Source organism: Chaetura pelagica, unplaced genomic scaffold, assembly GCF_000747805.2.
Source record: "Chaetura pelagica isolate M959 unplaced genomic scaffold, ChaPel_1.0 scaffold55, whole genome shotgun sequence".
In the NCBI taxonomy this organism is placed as follows: domain Eukaryota; kingdom Metazoa; phylum Chordata; class Aves; order Apodiformes; family Apodidae; genus Chaetura; species Chaetura pelagica.
Genome location: NW_009953571.1, coordinates 4,385,593 through 4,400,244, shown reverse-complemented (window position 1 = coordinate 4,400,244; position 14,652 = coordinate 4,385,593). Strand labels below are relative to the sequence as shown.

Here is a 14,652-nt window from a genome sequence, read left to right as displayed (position 1 = left end):
GTTGGGCTGTTGCCTCTGGCGGGTTCACACCGGTGTGCGCTGGGCGCCCAGGGGGGCAGAAGTAGTTAGCAGGGGGCTGTGGTTTTGCTGTCACGGGGTTTTAATAAGACAACAAAAGTATTCCCTAATACTGGTAAGGTTGTACTCACGTTATCCCGGGTTCTTTTTTGTCTTGTGTTGAGATCCTGGTTCAGAATAGCATAAAATCATGGCTTCACTAAGGGCAAATCATGCCTGACCAATTTGGTAGCCTTCTGTGACAGGACTACAGGGTGGGTAGTGGCACAGCAACTGATGTCATCTACCTGCAGCTGTACAAAGCATTTGACACTGTCCCACAAGGCATCCTGGTCTCCAACTGACAAGACAATCAGACATCTGTCTGATTTGACAGATGGACCACTCGGTGGATAAGTAACTGGCAGGATGGCCACACCCAGGGAGTTGTGGCCAAAGGCTCCGTGTCCATGTGAAGGCAAGTGATGAGCAGTGTTTCTCAGGGGTCAGTATTGAGACCAGTGCTGTGCATCCTCTTTGGTGGAGACACGGACAGTGGGGCTGAGTGTATCCAAAGCAAGTTTGCTGATCATACCAAGCTGTGTGGATGCCAGCCAGAGGGACCTTGACAGGCTGGAGAGGTGGGCCAGTGCCAACCTCATGAAGTTCAACAAGGCCGAGTGCAGGGTTCTGCACCTGGGTCAGCACAACCCCAGGCACAAATACAGGCTGGGGGGAGAATGGCTGGAGAGCAGCCCTGAGGAGAAGGACTTGGGGGTGGTAGTTGATGAGAAGCTCGACATGAGCTTTCAGTGTGTGCTGGAGCCCAGAGAGCAACTGCATCCTGGGCTGCATCAAAAGAAGTGTGGCCAGCAGGGCCAGGGAGGTGATTCTCCCCCTCTGCTCTGCTCTGGTGAGACCCCACCTGGAGCACTGCATACAGCTCTGAAGTCCTGAGCATGGGAAAGGCATGGAGCTGTTGGAGAGGGTTCAGAAAAGGGCCACGAAGATGATCAAAGGCCTGGAGCACCTTTGCTATGAAGACAGGCTGAGAGGGTTGGGGCTGTTCAGCCTAGAGAAGAGAGGGCTCTGGGGAGCTGTTATAGCAGCCTTCCAGTACTTGAATGGGCTACAGGAAAGCTGGGGAGGAGCTTTTCACCAGAGAGGGCAGTGAAAGGACAAGGGATAATAGTTTTAAAGTGAAATAAGGTAGATTTAGGTTGGACATCAGGAAGAAATTCTTCACCATGAGGGTGGTAAGGTGCTGGAACAGGTTGCCCAGGGAAGTGGTGGATGCCCCCTCCCTTTAGGGAGGCCAAGTTGGATGAGGCTTTGTGCAGCCTGGATGATCTTTAAGGTCCCTTCCAACCTTAAACATTCTATGATTCTGTGATCAGCTGAACATCAGAAGTTCTGCTATCCCCAGCCAGTACTTCTGCCAGTGTTTGCTTTCCTTCAGAAGTCAATGTCCTACAGTGTCTGCAAAGAAAAGTTACTGAGCATTGTTCCAGGTACTATTGGTTCCCATGAGTCATCTTGTTAATTGTGTGGGTTTGAAATGACATTTTGCATTCTTCCCAGTTTAATAGGTAAGACCTACATAATTAAATTAGGAAACTGATGGCTCTGTTCAAGGAAGTAAGACTCATTATATGTGGGCAAAGGTAAATTCAAAGGAAAAAAAAAAAAAGTTTTCTGTTTTTTTCAATGGTAAAGAACATGAAAAAGACAACTGTATAAAACTGGGAAGCTCAACTTTGCACCTGTCCAGTAATTGTATTGGAGATCACCTGGAAATTCCAGGTACTGTAGCCATAAAGCAGTGAGTCAAGACAAATATAATAGAGAACTCACTCAAATAAAATCCTTATTTGATGTTGCCTTTGCTATTGAGCCGGTCAGTGGGAAAAGAGGAAACCCGAATGTGAATGTTGCAGTGCAACCCACCGATTGGCAGGGATTATTTCAGACTGCCACTCTTGGATACAAATCACAAGGAGCGACCCAAAGACCTTCCTGACCAATTTCGGGTTAGGGGAGGGGGTAAGACAGCTCAAGAAATGGAACTTAATTGTATAGAGACGCCTCGGCTGATTTTGCCGGATGGAACGGGAGAGCCGTGACCAGGGAGGGAGATGGTTTCACTCTCTGGGTCCCGTTCCCCTGCCGGTATCCGCCAGAGGGGGCCCTGGCCCCGCAGTTCTCCAGCTCCTTCACCGAAAGGCCTTTTGGCAGCTGCACAGCAGAAGCTCTTCTGTATTTCTTTTGCGTGCAGATGTTTCCCATGATAAAAGGAACTCTGATTACTACAATCCTATGTGACAACTTAGCCGATAAGCTTTTCAGTTTCTGTTTGAAGTGTTGGAGAGATGAAATGGTCCTTGGTATATATGTCTTCTCCTTGCCAAACTCAGTTCTTGTACAGTACCGTGTACATTCTCCATCCTGCATAGTCACAGCTGCAAACACTGTGTTCTTCTCTAACTTGCTGTGAAACTGCACCCCAGTGTACTAGCCTTGGCCTCGATAATCCCGGGGCCTGATTACTGTAGTGGAACACGTCTAAAAATAAAACTAAGTCTGAAAAAGTTCAAATAAATTCAAAATGTGGCCACCTGCCTATTAAGTCTTCCAGGCTCTGATGTTTCTCCTTGCAGTTCAGTGTGATAAGCAGGGTGGGTCATCGGCTCAGTGAAATTGAAAACTGAATGTCAGTACTCTCTTGCTGTTTCAGTAGGCTCATTTTCTTCTAGGTGAAGAACTAACTGTACTATCAGCATGCCAAAAGCTGCCCTTGTTTTCTGTCAGGCACTGCAGTTCTAGTCATGCAAGCAAGCATCATCTCAACCACAGTTATTTACTTACGTAAGGGAAATCGATTTTAAATTAAACACACAAAAGAAGACCTATGAGTAGTACATTTTTGTGTTTTTCTGTAGTGCTTCATTCCAGGCTGGTTTTCTCCTACATCTGAAATCAACAGATCTCTCTTCTGATTCTCACAGATTACAAAACCATACCACGCAAAGGCCCCCCCAGGCCTGGACAGTCCCAAAGCAGTTAAGATTACATGGACACAAACACTCTTGTGTCTTCCACTCACACAGGGTTGTGGAAGTGGGTCTCTCTGCACAGAACTGGTTTTGCACACAAGGTAATACCTGTTTGTGTCATGAGGTAGGTACCTATATGGGTATACATATATGTATTAACCACTGCTACATACCTCTTTTTTAAGGTGAAATCCTTATGTGTTGGATGTCAAGGGTGTGTAAAGTAAATGCTGAACTTTCACTGGAACCTCTTAAAATCCTCCTATGGTGGTATTTTGAATCCTAAACTTTTGGCTGTACTGTTGTGACTACTGGCTGGTCACTCTTAATTCATATATCTCAGGATATGAATGTTAATAGCAAGCTTATAAATAATTTTTACATATGGGCAGTGCCTGTGGAAGGGTTATGGTCTGTTAGATGCAAGTCCCCTTACACTGTGCAGTTGGGTCCACCTAAATTCTTAGCTGGGTTCTACAGCTTCTCCACTTAAGTTTTGCAACTAACTGTGGGTGAAAAAGAGTAGCAGTAATTATAAGAAGGATGTTGCTCATCAGAATGTACTGGATCTTGCCTTTTTGTGTTTGATGGGCCACAGATTTCTAGATTTGTAACATACAACTAAGTGGAGACTGCTGGCAGGAAACCAGGTATTTTAGCAATAATTAGAGGAAAGCTGAAGGTTGTGATATCTGCAGAGGGTGAGGAGGTGGTTTGGAGCATGTGTGGAAGCTCTGCCTACGTGCATATCCGTTAAGGAAAGCAGTTAATAAGGACCCCTAACAGATCTCACAAAACGCAGAACCTTTAGATCTCAGACTGAAAAGCCTTTCCAGTGAAAGAGAGAAGTTAGGCATCACATAATATTTCAGCCCATCTGTACATTCAGGAATGTGTTTCTACATCATTACTGTTGAATTCATGCTTTCAAAACAAATGAAATTGGAGCCTTTAGCCAAGCTGTGTGCCCTTATGACTTACAACTTGCCTGCAGGAAGGGCTTGCTAGCAAACAAAGCCCCCTGATGAAGTCACATTACCATATCTCAGACTCCTACTTAAAACCATATTTCTAGGGACAAGCTGCAAGTCTGATGTTCCTATATGTGGTACACTGCTCTTTCAACGTGTTGTTCATGCTCCTTTACTAAATATGAGTGAACATCTAAAACACTGGACGTATCTAGAGCCTTGTATCAGGCCACAGGCAGGAAATCTAAAGTAATACTCAAATTACTGAACTGTTCAGCACTGTATATTTAAAATAGGGACCCATTCAACTTTGTATACAATAAGAGTTGTCACGGGGTTATTACTTGTGCACCTCCATGAAAGTAAGAGAATCATGGAATGGTTTGGGTTGGAAGGGACCTTTAAAGGTCAGCTACTTCCAAACCTCTTGCAGTGAGCAGGGAAGTCCTCAGGCTCAGGGAGAAGAATTAGCTTTGTACAGTCTGAAGCTGAGGTTAAAAATAGAGTTTAATTTTTTCTTATGCTGCTGAAATGGTGACATCCTCCATAGAGGTGCCAGTCCAAATTGTGAGCCAAATTAAATGAAGGAAACCTTTTTATAGCCAGAAGACAGGAGCTTGTAAGAAATATAAATATTTGTTGCTTGCTGTGCATGCACATGAGGCAAGCAAGCTCCAGACTCTGATAGCCACAACTTACCATTCTTCTGGGGGTGAAAGTTAACCAGTGCTTAAAAAGGAAACATTACAGATCCTTAAAAAAAGAGAAAAAAAAACAAAAAACAACAACAAAACAAAAAGTCAAATATAATTCAAAATTTTCTTGGCTGCATTCCTAGGACCAGAAAAGGAAATTGGCTTTTTCTATATGCTCGTCTTCACAAAGGCCTAAGTGCTGCAAGAAATTTTATTATGTATTACATTTTGACATCTTCCAATTTGGCACTGGCATTTAGTTCTGAATATATCAAGCCAAAGCAAAGTGTTCGCTTGTCTGCAGTGGTGATTTCTTTTCTCCTCTTCAGACATCTCAAAGGTGTCCTCTTCAGGTGGAAGATTTCTCTCTGCAGACAAGGCCTTTCACAGCTAATATGTTGTCCAGATTCACGGGCTCCATATACATTCAGTGCACTTTGCATTAGGTTTTCAGGCCTCATTTAAAAAACGTTATGTTAATACCCCATTGACAATTTTAATACTTAAGTCAGGCCATAGCAAAGTGGCAACTGAAGTGGTGCTTCACTCCATTCCATCTCCCTCATTGCTTGTTCCTGCCACTTTTACTAATTTCTCAAGTTAAATCTGTTCCCTGACCTGGGTCATCTCACAGAGAAGCAGTGCAGTTCTTTGAGTTGAGGTGCTGTACAAACATCCTAGTTTGCACCTTCTGTGTGAAGTGGTGATTCCCAGGCTAAGGTGGCCACATGAACTGTGTAAGTGAGCTTGGCTTCAAAGCATAAATAAGCATGTGTCTGAAGGTTTTTCCGTGTGCATACTGGAATGCATGTGAGGGGTGGGTAATATGATTTGCCAGAATACAGGCTAAAGTTGCTACACAGCCATATCCTGAAGCTTTTATGGGCACAGTTTGTAACACTAGCAGTTTTTAAAAATATAATTACATATTTTCTGTTCTACTATTTTATTTCACCATGCAACACCAGCAATGGGAATACTGTAACAAAAAGCTCACAATCTCAGAAGCATCCCATGGGCAGGAACATTTTTTACCATCATTCATGATGCAAATTACAGCACTATAGGCATAAGACTAAGAGATCCAGCTTCAAGCTTGTTAAAGGTAAAAAGGAGCTAGATTTTTTTTTTTTTTCTGAGCTGGGCTAGTTGTGTTTCTGTGTTTATTCTGTGTTTTCCAGCTCCCATCCGTATAGTACTACCTACCAAATGTGTAACTTATCAAAAATCCAGAAAACTCCCAAACTATATCACTGTGAAATTCAACCAGCACAACATTTCCAGTGGAAGTAAAGTCTGCAACCTTCTCTGTCCCACAATAAGGGCCAACTGCAGGCGATGTGGGTCGGCTTCCATCATGTATGAGCAAGTAGTCATAGATGCATCTGTCACTGTCTTCCAGCTCAAAGGACAACATTTTGAGAGATATCTGGAGAAAATACAACCAAAGCACTTTGCTTCCAGGTGATAATCTCTTCTCTTACCCTTTGTATGTAGCAAGCAGAGATAGTCTAAATTTCTTATATACAGGCAGTTTTTTATTCTGTGTTTGCACCACATCCTGATCCCATGGTGTAATGCACATTAGTCGTAAATTATTTGCCTAGTTCCTCAGCATTTGGATTGGAAGGAGAAGCAAGGGACAAGACTGATCTTGTACACTTTAATTTTTTTTTTTCTCTAGAGAAATATAAAACCAGCACCTGTGCAATGTTTCAGTTTTCTGGTGGGAACTCTTACCTATGGATTATTCTGAACAAAGCCTACTGGAACAAGCTAAATTCGTAAGAGTTCACATGCATGTGTAAAGCTTTTCCCTTGTTGAGCACCTCAGATACCAAGCACAAGTTCTTAAACTGGATTTTTGTGTTAATATTTTTACTCTGAGCATGCCTGCTCGAGAAGTGACATGTTACTCTCCAAGGCAAAAAAAGAATTCATTAGGGAATGCTTCTGAAACCCACAAATGAATTTATCTGTATCTTACCTTGTATCCTAATGGAGAATGGATGACCCAGAAGCATGCTCGGTTTTTGGGGTATTTATTGGGGTAGTTTGGAGAGGTAATGATTCCATTTGAGTCTGTGAAAGTGCCTCCACAATTCACTGAGGAGTAGAGGAGAAAAACAGAAAAAAGCATATTAACAGGAGTATTTTGGTAGTAGAGGTGATCTTGCTTATTGTCTTCTTTCTTCAAGCCAAGAAAAAAATGCACTATCATGAGAATCTGCTGCTGAAATCTTATATTTCTTTGCTTAGTATTTGTATCAGCAGCTGTACTGAAGGAACTAAAACCATGGCTCCTCCATAACCTTTGGAGGGCTCCATCAAAAAGAGTAACACTGACACATTTCTAAGACTTTTTCAATTTATGCTTTAAAAAAGTTTGCATTTTGAATTGAAATAAGACTACTTACTTGGACTACTGCCTTCTGACTGAAAGCATGTTGCAGCACAACAGAATTATCCATAATGCATTGATGTTCATAAAACAGACACCCTTCAAGTGACTACAGTAAGAACTGTGTTTCATCTAACACAACCCAAGCCTTTCGTTCAGAAAGTGTAAGCTACCCAAGGTTAGCACCTCTCCTGTTGCATAAAATGCCACCAAACCATGATTAACATATTGCCTAGATTCTGGTTTTCCATCTCAGTGGTTGAGATTTCTTGTTGAGTTCTGCAGTCTTAATGCTCTTCGGCTGCGCTGCTCCTATTAGTTAGTCATTGCATTGTTTTTGTTTGAAGAAGTTGTTCTAAAAGTGTGACAAAGTCTAGCAGAGGCTCTCAGAAGAATGTGAGAGGGTTCTCAGGTTTACTAACATGAGACCCATGCAACATCCCATTTCCTGTTTTCCTCTTAACTTTCAGCCCCAGCATTGCCTAGCCTTTTGCATTAGCATATTGCTAAATAACCCTACTCTGAAGTACATGTTCAAAATGTTCTGCTCTTCCATACAAACACCATTAGTGCTGTTCTCTAAGCTGTGTAAAGGCATCTTCATACCCCTGTTGTAGGAGGCTCTGAATCCTGTGGCTGTAATGCTCTCATCACTTGCAAACTCCACCAGCATTGTCGATCCAGATGCCACTAAGGATGGCAGTGGCCCCTTCCCACAGTATTTGTCCAGCAAGACAGGGGAATTCTTGCTGTTTCCGTTGTAAACTTTTATGTAGTCTGAAGAACAGTCTGAGGAGGGTTGGAGATCAAAAGCCTCAAACTGCAGGAAAATCTTGAGAAACAAGAAAACAGAGACTGGTTTTAATGCTGTACACAGGGAAAGACTCAAACCATCTCATTCTTATGAAGTGGCCTAGGTGGGACTTTGTATTCATTTTACTATCCATGTATCACTGAAATTTTACTTTCTGTATGAAAAGAGCATAAAATTTCACCCTGTTACTGAGCCCAGTGATTGATGTTCAACTATTGCTTGTCTTTGAAAAGCCGTCCAATCTTAACTGGATAAAAATCACGTTAAATAATGCATCTGATAGTCTTAATAAGTCTTACAAAAATTGTTGAGACTGTCTTTTCATTCACTGTGTAACAAAATGAATGTCTTGGTCCATGAAAATGACTCCTAGAGGGTAGTCATAATAAGGAAATAATGCTCTGTAGCCTTGACACTGTGGTTCAAACCTTTTTTCTCCTAATAAAAATTACCTTACTTCGACGGATGCGGATCAACCACAGGCAGCTGCTATTGTTCGGGTATGAGGATGGGTAATTGACAGAGGAGAATGAGCCTTTGGATTTAGGCAACACAGAACTACAGCAATCTGAAGGGAAGAACCAAACAGTGTTGAAGAGCATGAAAACTGCACAAATATCTTCTGGAAATGCCTGATAGGTCTCTCCAACCATTTTCATCAGTCAAGCTTGTAAAAGACAAATTAATTAAAGTGCTTACAATTGTGTTGCTGTTCCTAGAGTAGAAGTTATTAAAAACCTGCAAGTGAAATAAAGTTAGTTATGATACTTACCTGCTTCAGCTACTAATGTGTTCATTTTTTTAAGACATTAGGGCTTCACTCACCTATTTTAATTTACTAAAAACAGTCCTGGATCCTTCATAAACTTCCTTAACCTCAATCACAGGAGTAATTTCAATGACATCAGTACATCAATTCCCATCAACAAATGTGTGTGTTTTCTAAGTGTACACAAAAATCAAGCTTGAAAACTAGATTCTGTCAAAGCAAAGAGGGGTAGTCACTGGGGGAAAACAGTGACAGAGCACTGAAGTCAAGCCATAGTGGCTGGTATACAAAGTCTGATCTCATCAGGCTTTTTGTCTTTCCACATGTAGTCTTCATTTATTGCACTATGTGTAACTGTCCATATAACACTTTCAATTCTAAAATATGGATAGATGACATATGAACATAGGAACTTATGATGTGTTTCTCTTACTCCCAGTTTTCCTGAACAACCAGACTTTTAGTCCTTTTTCTAGACTATGTTATCTTTTTTATTTTTTAACTTAGCATTTTTCTTCCAAAAAATACAGATCTACTTATGACATTACCTAATAATAGTATCGAAGTGTCACTAATTCTCAGCCCCACTATCAAGAATAAATTCAATTAAATACTTTTTATCACTATCTTTGACACTGTGACAGACACTTAAAGGCTAAACTTGTCTTATCTGCAATTCCAAATTTGGGAGGAACCACACTCAGCAATGATTTTTGTACCTAGATGTCCAACTGAAGGAATGCTGATTCCTACCAATTACTGATGTAATTTAACTAAGTTCTAACATAATTCAGAGCAGAATTTGGTTCACTAATATTGAGGCCATGTTAATGTTTCTTGCTGTATGGTGAAAACTAATTGAATAACATCTCAGAAAAGTCAAATACCATATAAATCCATTTGCCTACATGTTGAGAATTGAGGCAGAAACTGCCTGGTGTTTTACTTATGTTTTGTGCTTCTCAGCTGAGGAGTTCCTGTTACAGAGGAATGCTAGTTATTTCTAGACCTTAAGATAACACAGTGATGAATTTAGAAATGGATGGGGCAAGGAAATATGTAACTATAAAAAATGCCTGGGGAATTGCCCTTAATGAGATGTTCTGATTAGCATTAATTGGATCCATATGTATAGCCCTGCAGTCATTTTCTAATTGAAGAAATCATAAACCTGCTGGCACTAGTGGTGCACGTGACTCTAACCCATAACCATAGCTGAGAATAGCTTACATGTTTTACAACCTTCAGAGCTTTCCAGAAATGAGAAGTTGACAGAGGTAGCAACCATGTCAAAAGGCAGGAACTAGGTGAGGATAACTCAGAATGACAGTGAATTATTGAAAGCAAATGGGCCTTTCCAAGAAGGCAGCAGCTTGGCAGAGCGACAGGTCTGTTTCCACATGTATAGCAGCCCATTTGTAGGGTGACAGAGAGATGTATTGAAAAGATTGTGGGCTGAGTTCCTTTGGGGAATGTCTGATAGTGCATTCAGACATCAGCTGTACAAGGATTCACATGCCTTCTATCTACAGCACTTACTGCACTTGTAGAGCTTGTTGATTTTAGCTACATCCAAGTTACTCAGCCCTTCTCTCTGCCCAATGGGAATAGAGGGGTCAGGAACTGGTACAATAGTTGGTTTCCCTGGAGTGCTGGAGAAATCATACCTGTAAAAATAAGGAAATCACATTTCTAGATCACTTCTCCGAAATAGTGACATTCTCTAATTGCATAATTACATTTATGTACCACAGGCACAGGATTTCAATGGAAAACGGCAAGAAACTTCTCAGAGACCCGTTAGTCTTCCCTGATGAGCACCAGCATGGCAGCTGAAAGCAAGAAACAAGAAAAAGCTGCACTGTCCTGAGTGAGGAGAGCTTTTCAGCAAACAAACTGAATCCCACTATCATGCTTCCAGAGGCAGAGGAGCAGGAGTAGTTTTGTCTCACTTACTAATTGTTTATTTGCTGTCTGCAGTTTCCTACCCCCTACTAGACAAGTTTTATTTCATGGTTTTGTTCAGGAGTTGTTACTTGCTAGTGGAAATACAGGAGAAGGTACATGATCCAAACTTGTACACTATGGACTAAAATGCACCCTTAGGCAGAGTTCCCAGATGAATATGAGGCAGCACATAACATCTTAAAGAAATTTAAAAATTCCATCTTTCTTCTCTCTGTACCTAATACTGTTGTCTATGATCAGCTGTTACTACATTAATGAAATAATATAGACTTTAGAGAATAAAGTTTTTATAGAAAAGTCTTTATAGAAAAAAATAATATAATATAGAAGTGTTTTAGATGAGTGACTCAATAGAGTTAGACTTTGGACCATAGCCATGTCAAAGGCCTCTAGCAGGAGACAGGAGTACAGCAAAAGAAAATGTCCTAATTTTTTCTTCTATCCATATGAACTCTGTTTTCCAAGACTCCTGCTGACAAAGAAAGTATGTCCACCCTTAATTATGTCCATTCACTCAATCTTAAGTGAAGAGCAAAAGTCTTTCCCTGCACAGAACAACTCCTCCTTCCTAGATCTGAGCAGAAGATCTGAAAGCTGGGGCTCTTTGAAAAGACATCTCAGAAAACAACTTACGCGCCATAGTGCATCACGGAAGAGTAGTCATAGGGAAGGCCTAGATTCTTGGAATTCACTTTTCCAAAGTTCCCTTGTTCCCCTGTAAGGTACGAAAGTAGCATTTCAGTCAGAACAATTATCACTGGTCTAACAGGACACTGCCTGTTGTCAGAATCAGAACAGTAACTCAGCATACAAATACTTGTTCTCATGAGATCTTTGATCTATCCGTCAAAACCACCAGAGCCTTTTGAAGCCCATGGGAACCCACTTTCACTCAGCCTTGTAGCTTTCAGAATATAAGCTGAATCAAACAAGTCAAAGTTTCAATATAATAATTGAATCTATTCCACTCTTTAAGCAAAGGTATTCATCTGTCCCTCTTCATTAGGGTGTCTCCAAATACATTTCAGTGCATTATCTTGAGCACTATAAGCATCCAACCTGTGTTCCCAAAGCTGCATTCCATACCTTGAAGAGAGAAATCCAGCTGACCACCTAGATAAGAAATTCAGAGAAGGCTCCAGGGGGAACCTCATAGTGGCCTTCCAGTACCTGAAAGGTACTCACTACAGGACATCTGAAGAATGTCTTTTTACAAGGGCTTGTAGTGATAGGACTAAAGATAACAGTTTTAAGATTCAAGAGGGTAAAATTAGATTAGGAGGAAATTCTTTACTGTGCGGTTGGAACAGGCTACCCAGAGAAGTTGTGTCTGCCCCCTACCTGGAAATGTTCGAGGCTGGGTTGGATAGGGCTTTGAGCAACTTAGTCTAGTGGGAGGCATCCCTGCCCATGGCATTGGAGTTGGAACTACAGGAACTGTAAGGTCTTTTCCAATCTATGATTCTATGTGTGGGTGACCACCAACCTGTCTTGCCAAGTCCTTCCACCAAAGGGTTGTAAGACCAGAAAAGAAAGGGATACAGTTTGCCTGTTACTCATACAAAGGACATGTAATCAACTGTGTTCTGGCTTTGTCTCTGGTCAAAACCATCAGCAATGACTACAGTGAAGTGACTTGCATGAAGCAAGGGCACTTGGTGAGATCAGCTAGAAACATTCTGACTGAATATAGCTGCTGAGCATCTCAGCACTTTTCATCTGTTTACCCTTAAAAAGCCCACATGAGGTAAAAAAGTGTTACACTGACACAGGATGGGAGCCCAGAGACTGACTGGAATTCACATCACCTAGATTTATTTCTCTAAGTTAGGCACTGAAGCTACTCCTCAGGGCTCCCAGGATAGTCAGAGGAGAGGAAGAGAAAGACAGACACAGTTGGGGAGAGTTTCATCTGAAGGCACCTATTTCTCTCCATTGATTCAAAAGCATGGATACAAATTGCACCCTGGGGCTCTTGTCCATGATAAGACAGGCAAGTAATGTCAGGGAGCGGAACACAGCCAGCCTGGCCTTAAGGCTAGTGCCCTAACCACTGAGCAACACTCCTCTCCAGTTCAACATCTGCACCTTCATTATTGTAGCTAGTGGTTTGTAAACCACAAACCATCTGGACAAGTGTTCAGCACTGGAGGCTTGTTATAAAAAAATCTCTGGATTCTACACAACTTGGCTGGCAGGCTTGCAATCAGAGCCAGGCTCTTCCAGTAATGTCCTTCAGCTTGAGTCCCAAAGAGGGCTAGGAAACGCAAAGAGAAGCTCCAAAATCCTGAATTATGGAAAGCTGGGAGGAAACAATTACTTTGAAGATTTTCATAGCTCAAAAAGTCAGTAAAGGCTCAAACTGGTTCTCAGCAATATTTGAGCTTTCCTGACTGGTAGGTTTTTAGCTCAGTTCCTCTTACCTGCTACACTGACTACAGAAATACTTACCGGTAAGAGTATAGCTCCTTTTGAGGTGATGGACAGAGAACACAGCTCAAATGCAATGAAACATTGATGCATATGGCTACTGTTTGGCACTTCAATTCTTTGTTCAGTTGGTTTGCTAAAAAAGAAGTAGTACAGTAGACTAGCTGGAGAGAGGAGCTGCCAGAAAACTAGTATCTGCCTCATCATCTGCCAGAGCGATTTGGCCATCTAGACCTGCACACATGTGGGGACTTAGACCCATCTTTTCCACTCTAAAAATAAATCTACCCCTCCCGCAATCAAAGTGTAATGACTCAGAAGAGCTGAAAAGGAAGCTTTGTCTGATGACTATGAATACAGTTTTTTCTCCCAAAGTTTGGGAAAAACAAGCTGAGGTTCAAGTCGCTAAGTGGACAGCAACCAATCAGGCTGCATTATGTCAAAACAAAGAAGTAGGATGGATTCCAAGGTGAATTGCTGGGTGAAATCCAACAAACATCCACAGAACGGCAGAGCTGGTAAGAGAAAAACAGCTTGTGTGGGAGAGCTGGAAAGCTGAGAAAGGTCTTGAGTTCTAGTTTTGCACCAGTGAGGTCAGGGGGAGCTCTGCCACCTGCACTGTTAACAGCAGCGTGTTCCTACAGGAGATGTACACCAACAGTCCTCACAACCATAGCTGTGTTTGTTCATTTCCTTTTCCCTGCATATCTTTGAATTTTTTCCCCTACAGTGTTTGTGCTGCACACACTGCATTCTATCTCCCTTGTCATGCCATTTCCTTTTGCATAGTCTCTGTTTCTTCACCTTTCCCCCCTCTTTAACTTTTCATGTTGCTGTGCCTGAATCCATGGTTGGTTACTTCTATATCCTTAAGGAATTATGACATATGAACCTGAGAATTTGCCTCTGAAAAACTAGTATAAGATTTTGTGTGCCTCTAGTGTCTTTGGTGTAACTTCATGTTTTCAACTCCTCTTTCTTAGCACATCCTTTCCTACCATTTCAAACATGGCACACCCTCGTTGTACAATGGCAAACAATTCATAGCAAAATTACACCTTAACACTAAAGCTGAAACCTCAATAAAGAACAGCACAAATGGAATTTACTTATGATACCATGGGAATAGCTGAAAAAAGTTTGGAGAACAGTGTGTTAGGAATTTGCAATAAAAACAATCAAGTCCCATCTGGAGAAAAAGATATTTTCAGCTGTGCAAGACACTGAAGAGTTGAATATCTAATTTGTTGAAGAGGCTTATTAGAATTTGGTATTCAATTATCCAGCCTAATTTACTATTATTTTCTGTAATGAACTAAGTACATTATTATCTTTCTACAATTTCTGTGGGTTGTACAGCTCTCTCCTAGCTGTCAGATAAGTGATTCCTTGCATCCTTTCTCCCCCGACTTTCCTTCTATGTACCACTTTTTCATTTTCCCTGGGACCTTCTATCATTCTTTCTACCCTCCCCAGAGCCTGGAGTTCTGTATATGCTCCCATGTTTCCAGATCAAGGGCACATGCCCAAACTATTTATCCTGCATTTCTTTCC

At 41.5% G+C, this 14,652-nt stretch overlaps 2 protein-coding genes across 2 annotated transcripts in view; both read right to left on the bottom strand.

Moving 5' to 3' along the window:
- The window catches only part of ZFYVE19 (zinc finger, FYVE domain containing 19), a 13,174-nt gene extending 10,891 nt beyond the window's left edge, over positions 1–2,283 (bottom strand). The window contains exon 1 of the mRNA XM_009999602.1: positions 2,143–2,283. Within this exon, the coding sequence (XP_009997904.1) occupies positions 2,143–2,283 (141 nt within the window). The remainder of the gene's footprint in view (positions 1–2,142) is intronic.
- Positions 2,284–5,914: 3,631 nt separating this feature from the next.
- LOC104390464 (astacin-like metalloendopeptidase) overlaps positions 5,915–14,652 on the bottom strand; it is a 12,832-nt gene continuing 4,094 nt past the window's right edge. Inside the window, exons 6-11 of the mRNA XM_009999601.1 lie at positions 11,302–11,383; positions 10,240–10,367; positions 8,384–8,499; positions 7,724–7,949; positions 6,704–6,822; positions 5,915–6,145 (exon numbers count right to left, since the gene is read on the bottom strand). Coding sequence (XP_009997903.1) covers positions 5,915–6,145; positions 6,704–6,822; positions 7,724–7,949; positions 8,384–8,499; positions 10,240–10,367; positions 11,302–11,383 — 902 coding nt within the window. The remainder of the gene's footprint in view (positions 6,146–6,703; positions 6,823–7,723; positions 7,950–8,383; positions 8,500–10,239; positions 10,368–11,301; positions 11,384–14,652) is intronic.